Source organism: Chelonoidis abingdonii, chromosome 1, assembly GCF_003597395.2.
Source record: "Chelonoidis abingdonii isolate Lonesome George chromosome 1, CheloAbing_2.0, whole genome shotgun sequence".
Classification (NCBI taxonomy): domain Eukaryota; kingdom Metazoa; phylum Chordata; order Testudines; family Testudinidae; genus Chelonoidis; species Chelonoidis abingdonii.
The window spans coordinates 100,220,387-100,233,693 of record NC_133769.1 but is presented as its reverse complement, the minus strand read 5'-3'; the positions used below and the strand labels follow the sequence as shown (position 1 = coordinate 100,233,693).

At 54.2% G+C, this 13,307-nt stretch overlaps 1 protein-coding gene across 1 annotated transcript in view; it reads right to left on the bottom strand.

Moving 5' to 3' along the window:
• CARD10 (caspase recruitment domain family member 10) overlaps positions 1 to 13,307 on the bottom strand; it is a 28,022-nt gene that overhangs the window by 1,326 nt on the left and 13,389 nt on the right. Inside the window, exons 11-21 of the mRNA XM_075063819.1 lie at positions 12,297 to 12,412; positions 10,898 to 10,938; positions 10,091 to 10,208; positions 9,645 to 9,825; positions 8,353 to 8,476; positions 7,726 to 7,966; positions 7,347 to 7,416; positions 5,095 to 5,185; positions 4,282 to 4,458; positions 1,678 to 1,799; positions 872 to 987 (exon numbers count right to left, since the gene is read on the bottom strand). Coding sequence (XP_074919920.1) covers positions 872 to 987; positions 1,678 to 1,799; positions 4,282 to 4,458; positions 5,095 to 5,185; positions 7,347 to 7,416; positions 7,726 to 7,966; positions 8,353 to 8,476; positions 9,645 to 9,825; positions 10,091 to 10,208; positions 10,898 to 10,938; positions 12,297 to 12,412 — 1,397 coding nt within the window. The remainder of the gene's footprint in view (positions 1 to 871; positions 988 to 1,677; positions 1,800 to 4,281; positions 4,459 to 5,094; positions 5,186 to 7,346; positions 7,417 to 7,725; positions 7,967 to 8,352; positions 8,477 to 9,644; positions 9,826 to 10,090; positions 10,209 to 10,897; positions 10,939 to 12,296; positions 12,413 to 13,307) is intronic.

The window sequence follows — 13,307 nt, the reverse complement described above, 5'->3', positions numbered from 1 at the left end:
GGCCAGGAACTGCGGCGAATGGGAGCTGCGGGTGGCGATGCCTGCAGGCAGAGGCAGTGCATGGAGCCCCCCAAAGGTGCTGACTTCCCCTCTGCCCTGTGGGTGCCTCACTCCCTGCTTCTCTTCTTCCCCCTGAGGCCCGCTCCCTGGCCAGAAGCCGAAGCCCAGTGAGCAGATTGCCCCCCATCCCCAGCAGGTGGAGTCACTGGTCCGAGCCCCTCTCCTCCCCTCCCCACGCTCAGATCTAGCCTGAGCCCTGCCACTCCCCCTCCTCCTGAGCCCCTTTTTGGCAAAACTGGGCATTTGTCCCATTTGCAGTTGGCAAGAGCAAATGGGACAAATTCCCAGTATTGACAAAAAGTCAGGAAGTTTGCGGCAGGGCTTAAAAAAAAAAAAAAAAAAAAGAGGACTGTCCTGGCCAAAATGGGATTTATGGTTACCCAAGGCTGTAATAAGAACCACCCAGGGAGCTGTGCAAGCCCCAGAACCCCCACTCACCCTGGGTGGGATGCCCGAAAGCAGCCCCCAGCCTGTGTCCCTGCCCTCCTGGGCATGCTGCCCAGGGAAGATGGAGAATCCAGGACTCCCCAAACTGGCACAACTTCTGGCCAGGCAAGGGAGTGAGACTTGGAGGAAGGGGAGGAGCAGGGGGCGAGGCCCCAAGGCAGTGGGTGGGCAGAAGGTTCTTTGCGCCCAGGGCCCCAATAAATCTTAATCTGCCTCTGGCTCCCGGCCCCTCCCCCCAGAGACTCCTCCGCCCCCAGGCAGCATGCCCACCCCCTTCCCTTTGCTCTCTCTCTTTGAGCATGGGCCAGAGCCACTCTTTTACCATGGTATGACCTCTGCTAGTCCTCTGAAGGGCTTTCTGTACCTGAGTCCCCTGACGTTCTTCTCGGTGACCTCCACGTGGATAATGATAGGGTATATTTCACTTTTAATTAGATCCCTCACCCTCTGGAGGCCCAGCTCCAGCAGGCAGTGTTTATTCTGCAAGGAAATTGCATAGATTTACTGATTTAAATGGAAAAGAAATAACCCAAAGTCCCTGACAGTTACATTAAATCAAGCCCCATACTGTGAGATATCATTGCTTTTCCAGTAGTAATTCCATTACATGTGGATTTACAGTTAGACTCAAGAGGGAATCAGAGAATTAAAGAGCAGGGTCATTTGATACACAAGAGGCTGTGTGTCCAGCCTGGCCAGGGGCCCTCCTAGCTCCTCCGTCCCCTCATGCATTTGCAACGTGCATCTTGGGCCTACCAGGGCTTCTTCCACAGAGCCCATGTTCTCCTCATTCCGCCCTCTCTTGGAGAATGTGAGGAGGTGCTGGGATGGAGCAAACCTCACTGATTAATTAGTGTTTAGCATAATTAGCGTTAACACCTGTTGCTCCCCCTTTGAGTGGGGCCTGATGTGGACTCCATAAAGGGACCAGACCCAATGCTTGATGGGGCCCCGGAGTCTGATGGAGGAAGCTAGTAGCTGGAGAACTCCTTTGAAGGTTCCCAGCATCCAAGTCATTGACTCCTTTCCTTCCCCCTACTCTCCTCCCCATTCAGTGGTTTCTTCCCTTCCTCCTTCTCTCCCATTCAATAATCCCATCCTCTTCCTAGTACCCCATCCCCACGACCACCCAGTAGGCAGTGTCCAGAACTGCTGCTCTCTGCTCAGCACCTTGCTGATGCACTCTTGGATGGTGTGGATCCTCCTGCTCTCCCTCTGGTGCTGGAGGGAACCTGGATCCACGCAGTTCTCCTGAGAAGGGGTAGCAGCTGGCTCGTCATTAGCCAGGGTCTCTGCAGAGGGAGGCAGAGTGAGTTGGCTGTGACAGATATGGCAATTTTGTGCAGTATCCTAGACAAGCCTTACTGAATTACATTAAACCTCATTGAATTAGGTTTCAGTATCCTAGGAATTCATTGTGTTAAAAATGCAGCTGTTTACCAGTTATTATGTGGTTGTATTTAATGCCTCTAGGACACATGACTCATGTAAGCTCTGGGAAGTGTTATGAGCATCACAAGACTCCTTGAAACAATATGCCGGACAAACCAAGTGAGATCCCTGGAAAATACTTGGGAGGAGGGGATGGCAACTTCTCACCTCCAAACCCAGCCTTTTAAAGGTGCACCCTGAGAAGAAAGCCACTGTGCGCTGATGATCTGTTACATAAGGACAAGATCAGTGGCCCAAACTGGACACGAGAGTGACTCACAGATCCACAGGGGGGGACCTTGTTCTGAACTAACAGCTGTTATGAACTTGTGAACACAGGGGGAAAACCCTTGGTGGGATCTGAAAGGCTGCTTACCAGCCAGAGCCCTTGTAAGCTTATTAGTAGGCCCATAGGTTCTTTTCTTGTTTTTAATATTTTCTCTGTAATGCTCTTACTTTAAGAATAAGTGTGCTTGCTTAGAAAGCGCTGTGTGGTAACTTAACTGTGGATAATCACACTGTGTATAGCCTCTGAGGAAGGAAGGCAAAGCTGGCTTGCTGAGGCACTCTGCCTTGCTGCGGATATCACAGTGTAGGCAGGGAGCTGTGCAGCATGGAAAAAATCCTGGTCAGAAGAGAGAGAGAGCTGCGGGTCTCTGCCCAAGAGAGGTGACAGCAGAAGAGCCAGGAACCTGCGAGTGGGTGGACCACAAGGGGAAATACAGGCGCAGTTGCCTGAGTTGTGGCATTGGCTATGTGGAGGGACGATGCCTGTTAGACCCACCTTCACCCTGGGCAGGGGCAGTCCATGGGTGAGGAGCAGGCTAGCTAGAAGGGGAGCTTGTATCCTCACCATGGTTGATGTCCACAGCCCTTGTAAGTGGCTTTCATAGGCCCTCCAATGCCACAGTGTGGTGTGAGAGTGGGGTCCAAAGGGTGCAGGACAGGTCACTCGCAGGACGGCACATAAGCTGCACAAGTCACACAGCTCGTGAGTGGAGCTAGGCAGAATGTTTTCTTTCAAAATTTTCCTTTGCAATGGAAAATGGAGATTTTAACCCTCCACCTCAATTTTTTTTTTTTTTAATTTTCCAGTTTGGACATTTCTGAAGGGAAACACCAATGAAAAGGGGTGGCGGTGGTGGGGGAGTAGTTCCCATAGAAATTTCTTGCGGGAAAAGAAAATAGCTTCCCAACCAGCCGTGCTAATCAGTAAAACAACAAAAACGAGAGGGAGAGACGTCCTTACAGGAGCAAGAGCGAGCGCACGGCGCTGTGGCTGGTTACAGTGGTCACCTGGAGGCAAGCGAGGAAGAGACAGAGCTAGCAGAGCTGGAGTCCTTCAGGCCAAAGACAGGGGGCTCCCTGGGAAGGCTATGAACAATCTGCAGGAACCTGTTACAGCGACCACCATCCAACCAAAGGAAGATGCTCCAACCAGACCAAGAGACTGGCTGGATCCCTGGTGGCACAGAAAAGCTCGGGAAGGAAGCTGGCCCTTCAGCAGGCCGAAGACAATTGCAGACAAGATTATGATGGGAGGCATCAGGTGTTTCGGAGAGGCCCAAGGAAAATGGGACACTAGCTGGTTAGAAATGGCTGAAAGATGGGGCAGACGGAACAGCTGCCAGGAAGGAAGAGCCAGAGATCATTGCGTTGGCTGCTGAGGAGGATATTGAGGCCTCTTTCCCCATCCCTGAAAAACCTGGAAGTGCACATCTCAGATCTCCTGGGTTCTTAGACAGCTCCCACACCTGACTGGAGAGGGCCTCCCATGGGCATGGATATCACCAACTCTAGAGATAGGAATGACCTATAATAGGTACTGGAACTAGGGGTGGGGGATACTGCTGCATCCCCAGGCTTGAAGTGGTTTCCATCATATCCAGGGTTTACAGTTTGGTTCAATAGCTCTCAGCACCTCCACTATACAAATTGTTCCAGCGCCCCTGCAACCTATCAAGACCCTCTCAGGAGCGGCGCCAGGGTTTTTGGCACCCTAGGTGCAGGGCCGGCTCGCTGGTCCCGCAGCTCCGGTGGACCTCCCGCAGGCATTCCAGCGGACCGTCTGCAGGAACGCCTGTGAGAGGTCCACCGGAGCAGTCTGCCGCCCTCCCAAATCCTGGTGCCCTAGGTGACCGCCTAGGTCGCCTAAATGGAAGCACTGGCCCTGGACCCTCTCCCTGGTAAGTGGCTGCAGATTAGCAGGAGGAAAAAGGCAATCTTCCCCCCAAAAAGGGCCGAGTGATTAGCACAGGGACTGGGACTCAGCAGAGCTGGGGTCTGTTCCAGGGGGAGGGGTGACTCCACCACACACTCCCTATGGGATTCTGGGTAAGTCACCTGATTGCTCCTGCTCACCAGCTGGGCACAGGTGAAAGTCCAGGCGCGAGGTAGGCAGGTCCAACAGGTTCCTGATGAGCCTGGGGGCTATGCAGTCAGGGGAGAGCACCACCGGGCGAGGGGCCTCCACCACCAGGGGACGCACAAGGCTGTAGGGCTTTGGGCTCCTGTCTGGGTCTGGAAGACAGATAAGTGAGTAAACAAGAGCTAAGAGCTGTCAGCAGCACAGAGATCGTTCCTGTCTCCCCACGTCATGCCCATTCCTCCCATGTGCACCCCCGCCCCAATACATACAGCCACCCAACCCCCTACTACACCCACTGCCAGACCCACCTGTCATCCCAAAGCCACCACCCCCGCCACACCCACACCCCGCTGCATCCACTGCCAGACCCACACCCACCCGCCAGTCACCCCAACCCCACTGCTTCCGCCAAACTCCTCCCAATCTCAGCCTGGTAGGCCATGAAGCTGCCCCAGCCCCACTTTCTGAGCACTGTGCAGGGTCAGGGCAGGGACACACACAGGGCACTCCTCTCTCTCAAGGGGCTGCACAAACCCACTGCCCCCTGCAGCCCTCCAAGTCCCACAAGGAACCTCCTGGCCAGGCTGTCTGACCTCAACCTATGATAGTGAAGATGGAGTCGTAGGGGAGGGTAGAGGGTGTTCCCAGCTCTGCCAGGCAAACAGCCACAGAGGGGTCACATCAGGGACATCCCAGGTACTATTCATAGGGATTGACTTTGTCCCCAAGGGAGCCTCTTCCCCTGAGGGGCTGTACCAAAGAAGGGCACAGACAGAGCAGCAGCTCACCTGGGCAGGGGTCCAGCAGCAGCTGCGGAGGAGGCTCCCCGGGCGATTTGGATTTCACCAGCCGCAGCTGGCCCAGGGTCCGTTTCTTCAGCTGAGGAGAACGGGGGAGAGACCAGGGACACAGAACTCTTCACTCCACTGCTCTCCACTGGCACAGAAAGGGCTCACATTGGAAGGCAGATGGGCAGGGGGAGGCACGGAGGCCCAGACCGCAGGAGGTTCAGGGGCTCCGTTTAGAGGAGTATGCAAAGATCAGAGCAGCATTTCAGGCCTCCCCCTCACAACCACCTTTCCATGCTCGCTCACCGACATGAAGCACCACCCTCATCCCACACAGCAGAGCACTGCCTGCTGAGCATTCCCCCAGGCAGGCTGAGACCCACAGAGCACCCAGGCCCAGAGGCAGCTCCAGGCACCAGCACGCCAAGCGCGTGCCTGGGGCGGCAAGCGACTGGGGGTGCTCTGCCAGTCGCTGCGAGGGCGGCAGGCAGGTTGCCTGTGGAGGGTCCACTGGTCCCGCGGCTTCGGCAGACCTCCCGCAGGCTGCCACCAAATCCGTGGGACTGGGGACCTCCCACAGGCAAGCCCTCAAAGGCAGCCTGCCTGCCGTGCTTGGGGCGGCAAAATACCTAGAGCCGCCCCTGCCCAGGCCTGGCCCCTGCAGCAGACCCAGGCCCCAGGGAAGCAAGAGACTGAGACTCCAGCTCTTCCAGACCCAGCACTGCAGACCTGCTCTTTATGCCCAGCCCAGGGAGCGAACACTGGTACTTCCATGCTCCAGCCATGGGAGAGTAGATGGTATGGCCTTGACTGCTCTTCTCATTCCCACAGCACGCAGGGGGCTTGGACAGCCTCCAGCAAGGTGTTCTCCTCTCCCCTTTGTTCACCCCACAGCATGTTTCAGTGAAGGTGAGAATCCAGGCACAGGGCACACTTGGTCAAATGAGCATGTAACGCCATGCTGGGATTGACCCTAGGCCTTCTGGAGCACAAGCATCAACCACTACTACTAGAACCAACAGCCCCAGCTCTGCCAGCCAAGCCTGCAACAGGCTCATCCACCTCTATATGCAGGGCCGGCTCCAGGCACCAGCCCAGCAAGCAGCTGCTTGGGCTGGCCAACTGAAAGGGGTGCTGTCATAAACAGATAGCTAAGGGTTAATGTTTCTTTTACCTGTAAAGGGTTAACAAAGGGAACCAAACACCTGACCAGAGGACCAATCAGGAAACCAATTTTCTATATATATTATGTATATGGTGTGTGTTCTTTGTCGCATGTCTCCTCCTCGCTCTGAAGAGGATCTCTCTACCTTCAGGCTTTCTAATCTTCTGTTTCCCATTTGTAAAACAGGTATAAGACAATGGTAGTTTTATATTGTTTTTTTATTTACATGTGTGTAAGTTGCTGGAATGTTTTAATTGTATTTCTTTTTGGATAAGGCTTTTATTCATTTTCTTTTAAGCCATTACCCTGTATATTGTCACCTTGATACAGAGACCATTTTTATGTCTTTTTCTCTTTTTATATAAGCTTTTTTAAAACTTGTTGGATTTCTTTTCTAGTTGAGCTCAAGGATAGAATCTCTGTGCCAGAATTACTGTCTCTCTCAGGGAAAGATGGAGGGGAAAAGAAGGAGGGGGGAAAGGTGAATTGTCCCTCTGTTTTGTATATTCAAGGAGTTTAAGACAGTATCTTCCAGGGTAACCCAGCGAGGGAAGCCTGGGAGAGGTAAAGCGGGGAAGAGTGGGTTATTTCCCTTTATGTTGAGACTCAGGCGATCTGAGTCTTGGGTCCCCCAGGGAAGGTTTTGGGGAGACCAACGTGAGAACAAACACTGGAATTTTTGGCTGGTGGCAGCGCTATCAGATCTAAGCTGGTAAATAAGCTTAGAGGAATTTATGCTAGTACCTCACATTTGAACTCTAAGGTTCAGATTGAGGAATTATACTATGACAGGTGCCATGTCTGGCTCTTTGGCGGCGGGTCCCTCACTCTCTCGTGGAGCAAAGGACCAGCTGCCGAAGACCGAAGCGGTGACAGTAGAGCTGATTGCAATCGCAGCTTTTTTTCCCCCCACAGCTTAGGACAGCAAAAACCCTAGAGCCGGCCCTGCCTATATGTCCCCATCTAGCAGTGGACATGACACAGAGCGCCACACTGAGTGAGTGCTGATTACAGGTATTGCAGTCCCCCCCACCCCCGCCACACACACAAACACACACACTTTCCACCACTTTCTCCTCCAGCTTACATTACTCCTGCAGCCCCTCTGCTGCCCTGGCACTTGGCCTTTCTCCTGTACCTTCAAAAGTTGGTGAGCCCTGGGAGGAGAGAGATTACCATCAGGTAGTTACAGAATCTGAAGGGAGCATACCCCGCTGAACCCACAAAGCTCTGTTAGAACATCAGTGGGAAGGGATATACTCTATCACTCCTTCTCCTGGGGGTGCCTACATGCCACAGTAAGGGGCGCTGTGATATGACCTTAAGAAGCTAGACAGCCTGTACTACAGAACTGCTGGGAACCCAAAGGCAAAAAAGGGGGGAAGACAAATGTTCCTTCCCCACTCCCAAGACCCTAAAGAGAGGACTTCCCTACCAAGGACTGCAGCCCCCTATGCTCGCATTACCTGCTGTAATTAGGCACTGTTCCCTTATCCAGGTCCCGCAGTGTCAGGGGGTCAACGCGGGCACAGTACCACTCCAACCGCCCCCGGTGCATGGTGTCAGTGACATGCAGGATCTCCCGACGCTTGAAGCACAGGGAGCAGGGGTCAGACTGCTCCAGGAAGGTCAAATTGGTACGCACATAGAAGGAGTCTCCAGTCACTTTCTTCCCTTTTTCTAGGGCCTCCTTGAGAGGCTGGTACCCTGGCACAAGAGAGACAGAATGAGATTCACCACAGCCCATGCCTTTCTCCAAGGGACACAGGTAGGAGTGAAGTGGGCAGTCATTGCTGGAACTTCTGGGCCTCTTGTACAGCTGCGCTACATGAACTGATATTCACAGCCACATGGGTCTTGGTGTGAAAGACAAAGCCTGGAACTGAACAAACATGGCAATTCTCCTCTGAGGCGGGGGGGGGAGGGGGAGAGTGTCTTATGGTAGGAAGGAACAGAGCCCAGGACTCGGGTTGCTCTGGGCTGAATGGACAAGGAGGTTGAATTCCCCATCTCACCCTGGAAGGGAAGCGGAACTTTTGCCCCACTGACAACCATCATTACACCCAAGACAAGCGGCAGCCACAGGAATTTACCTTGCATGTCAGGCAAGAAGATGAGACCAGCTGGGTCATCCCAGTGTAGCAGGCTCAGGTAAGCTACCTCCCGTGTGCAGTTTTCCAGAGACAACACCTGCCCATTCGGCAAAGTCCCCCTCAGCTGCCAAGGAAAGAAGGATAGGAGGGAGAGGAGACACAGAACAGCTTGTACCATTAGATGATAGGCCTTCCTTCTCCACTTCCCAGCTCCCTCCGCGCAGCGCTCCAGTAGAGTTAAAGGACAATTGAGAGCTTTGGAAGGGACTGAAATCGTCATGATCCAGGGCTTAGCCCAGCCTCTATCCAGAGGGAGACCATCCCTGACAGCAGGATACCCTACAGCTGCCTACTACAGAATTTCTTGCACCTTCCTCTAAAGCCTCTGCTGCTGGCCTAGATGGCTCACGCCGCTCCCCAATGCTCTTCATACTGTGGCTCCTCTCTGACTGTCAAACCTTATAGCCCCATGCAGCCCATGGTGCTTTGGGCTCTGATGTTCATACAGCCATAGAGTTTAAGGCCAGAAGGGATGACCAGAGCATCCTGTCTGACCTTCTGTGTATCATAGGCCACCAGCACCACCCACCCTGTTCTCCAACTAAGCAGCACCAGGTGCTGTTAATACTCAGATGGGAGACCACTCAGGTACTGGACATTCAAAAGGAGGTGTTCTTCCCTCCTAGTCAGTATCCCAGCATGAAGCCATGTTGCTGGAGGTGCGTGTCAAAGGTTGTAAAAAAGAGTGTTTTTTCTAAGAGCAGGGCTGTTCATTCAAGTGGCCTGGCCAAACTGCAAGTCAGGTAATTATATTCTCCCGACATAAATACCCCAAGGCACTTCCACTGGAGCAGTTCTTCTCCACATAACTTCCTACAAAATGTGAGAGTTGTCACTGAGGCAAAATGGCTGCACGGGGGAGTGAGCCAGCCTTGGAAGTGCTTTGGGACCTGCAGGATGGCAGACACTAGGGAAATACATGGTGGTATTACGGTCCCAGTATTGCCACTGCCCCGACTGGAAGGAACCCGACAGCCACTCATTTCAGAAAGATTCAGTATCCGAACAGACTTGTATTGATATGCTCACTACCATTATATTATTCAAGCACTCGTTTCTGTTTACCGCATAGGCAGGGATTGGCTTCTGGTGAACAAGGGAGACAAAGCAGGGACTCAAGCGGTGCAGAGACCCAGTTGTTTATGTTGTGGTGGTAGCTGACTTGTTTAATAAATGTCTGCTGTTTAAGATGGACTGTGGTTCCACAGAACGTGACAAATCTCCAGACTCACCTCTAGGAGCTGGCAGCCCTCGCGCAGTCCTGTACTCTCAGCTTCTGAACCTGGCTTCACCCACTGGACATAAATCCCTGTTCTGTTCCCCCCCAGGATGGAGATGTCCCCTCCAAGCCCCCTGTGCTGGGGCACTGGGTTGGTCAGGTGATCCATGCTATACAGCTGCACCACCAGGGATCTGGTGAGGGAGAAAACAACAATGGGAAATTCAAGCCTATTGTCTTTGCAAGGAACCGTGTCCCTCCTCTCATCCCATCAGAAAGCGGCCCTTCCAGATACGGCCACGGTCCCATCTGGGAAAGCCCAGAAATGACAGAACGGGGAGACCACCCCGAGACAGGGAGTGGGATCCCCCATTGCCTCAGTGTTCAGGAGATGAAATCCTTCACCTTCCCCAGCACTGAGCCTAACCCAAGAATGAGTCAATGAAAGGAAAGCACCACCTGATGAGCTCCTTCTGGTCAGAGATGGTGGACAAGCAGATCTCCGACTTCATCCTGGTGCATGCACTGCTGGAAGGGGAGGAGAGACCAGGCGATGAAACAGTAGTGCTCACACTCCCTAGAAAAGAGAGAGAGAGAGTAGAGAGCAAGTCACCACTGATGATTGCATAGACACAGAATCCTGCAGGAGTCCAGCTCAGGGTCTGTCCTACCTACAGGGTGTTTGGAGTGAGACAGGTAAATTGTGGATGGAAGGAGGTTTAGAAACTGCACTGAGCTCCTGGGCCAGGACTCTGAGTACAGGCAACTACCCCCACCCCCTTTCCGCCACAGGCCAGGGGTTGACAGCAGAATCCAGGTAGCCTGTAACCACCCAGCTGGGGAGACAGCACTACAGACCGTGCCACAAATCCAGCCAGCCCCGAGATATACAGTGGGACATGCTCTTGAGAGTTACAGCCCGTCACCAAGAACCGATAACAACCCGAAGCTGAAGCATTTATCTCTTCCCATTCCTACCCCTCTGACTCTGAATCGAATTCTCCATCAATAAAACCCTCTATAAATTACATATACCAGACCAGAATATCCTAAAAGCTCCGCAAGAGACAGGCGGGTCCTCCAGACTGCTACTGTGGCTGAAAGGGGAAGCATGGGGCAATGGTGCCCCCCAGTGGGCACACAGCCTTGCAGCTCACTTCATTGATGGATGGCACTGGCGCCAGCTCCCTGTCCCCTCTCTCCATTGTCTCTCCCCTCCCGTAGTTCCCAGGAAAGTTCTTCTGTAAAAGTCATGATTGCGGATACCTGTGATGTCCTCCATGCTGCCAAAAGACCCACAGGACAGGCTGGAAGGGAGAGGGAAACACAAATAGGAATTACCAGGCAACAGTGTTTCTAACAGCAGCATCATGATGTGCACCTGCTATTCCCGCATGGCTCCCCACAGCAGCTCCCCTACAGCCTGTGCTCTGCACCATTTCCCCAGCAGCACCTGCCCACTGCCAGCATTCCCTCATCCTTCCAAACGGGCACCATCCCACACTGCAGCCAGGGCTGCAACCCCATTTCTCCCAGCAGCTTGGGCTTCCTTAGTGGTACCTTCCCACCCCACAGCCACTGCGGCCTGCTCTCCCTGTAGCCGGCATGGCTCACCCCTCCACTCCCTACCCCCAAGCAGCCAGGGCGGCCCACCCTCTGCTCTCCCCCAACCCCATGCAGCCAGGGCGGCCCGCCACTCCTCTCCCCCGCCACCCCACACAGTCAAGGCAACCCACCCCTCCGCCACCCCACACAGCCAGCGCGGCCCGCCCCTCCGCTCTCCCCCCACCTCACACAGCCAGAGCGGCACGGTCTCCCTGTAGCCAGCACAGCCCACCCCTCTGCTCTCACCTCCGACCCCACACAACTAGCGTGGCCCGTCTCTCTGCTCTCCCCTCACCCCACACAGCCAGCGTGGCCCACTCATCCGCCCTCTGCCCTGACATGGCTAGCATGGCCCACCCCACACAGCCAGCGCTGCATGACCCTCCACGCCACACAGCCAGCGCGGCCCGCCCTTGTGCTCTCCCCTAACCCCACACAGCCAGCACAGCCTGCCCCTCCGCCCTCTACGCCCACATGGTGGCCAGTATGGCCTGCCCCCTGCTCCTGCCCCACATAGCCAGTGCTGCACGACCCTCTGCCCCACATAGCCAGTACAGCCTCTCCACTCCGCTCTTCCCCACACACATGGCCAGCTTCTTCGCTCCCCTCATGTGCAGCCAGCGCTGCCAACACCCTTCCTCTCAGAGACATCCTCTCCATGAGCAGTCAGCATTCTTACACCCTTGAATGTTGGTGCTTCTCTCCCAAGCAGCTGTGCTCCTGTTTCCCTCCCTCCCAGCCAGCACTCCTGTACCCTGCAATGAGTCTCAAATTTCTGGCAGCCAAGGGCCTGTTTCCTAGTCTGTGACGTATGTGCTCCGGCACATACTTTCCCAGTTCATAGTTTACAGGATGGCAGTACCTCAGTGCTCCCTTCAGCCATCACTTCCGCCCCTGCCTGTACAGCATCCCTTGCTCCCAGAAGCTGGGACTGAAGTCGCTGCTATGTCCCCTCAACCAGGGCCCCGGCCTGTGGCAGCGCCTGCTGGGGAGGCTGGAACCAAAGCGACCTGTAAGGGATTTCAGTGAGGTACGGAAGGGCCAGGACTCCATATGTTACCTTTTGAAGGGCACGGATCCATCTTCCCTCTGCCGTCGGAGGATGGAGCCAGCACAGGGCGGGAAGGGGAAGGTGGAAAGGCGGTTAATGTCCTTCTCACTCTCTGGAGTCACCTCCTGAACAGGAGCAAGAGAGACACCATCTTGCACCACACCCACCATTCAGAGCAGCCCTCAGTCCAGTTCCAGGGGCACCCCTAACCCGCTCCTCTTTGGGTGGGTCGCCTTCAGATCCCAGCCAGAGCTGCTGGCACCATATTCCTGTTTAGGGTGACCAGATGTCCCAATTTTTTATAGGGGCAGTCCCAATTTTGGGATCTTTTTCTTATATAGGGTCCTATTATCCCCCACGCCCATCCTGATTTTTCACATTTGCTGTTGGTCACCCTATTCCTGTTCAGTGCCCATTTCTTCTCCACCCCTGCCCTGTTCCTGGGGGCTCTGCCAGGCCTTGCCACCCCAACAGATGGGGGAAGGGTCTCAGCAAACATGAGACAAAATGCTGCACCTCACTAAGTCCCCATCCCTTTGCAATCTGTCCAACAAGTGGCATGGTCCCAGTCGAGGCCGTGGGTAGGTCTGACGGAGGGGAAATATAAAAGAAATACCTGTCAGGTCCTCATATTCATCCTCCACTGTAACACAGAAGGGATGAGCTGTAAAGGCAACGGGCACAAGCAGAGCAAGGACTCTGTGTAATTAACCCATGGAACTTGCCACTGCAGGATATTGCCAAGGATTAGGAGTTTCTAAGGATCGGGGTGAAATCCTGGCCCCATTAAAGTCAATGGGAGTTTTACCATTGAGTTCAATGAAGCCTAGTTTGCTCCTGTAGCTTTTGTGTGTGACTGAAAATCACATCCACAGTGATACTAACTAGGGAACCAGGTACAAGGGCTACTGATTGCTGTGTCCAAGAGTAGTGAGCACTTACGGGCACTGGTGGGTTGGGGGGGGGCGCTAGTCTACTCCCCAGGAATGAGCCCCCTCTGAACCAGGGCCGCCCGGGGCA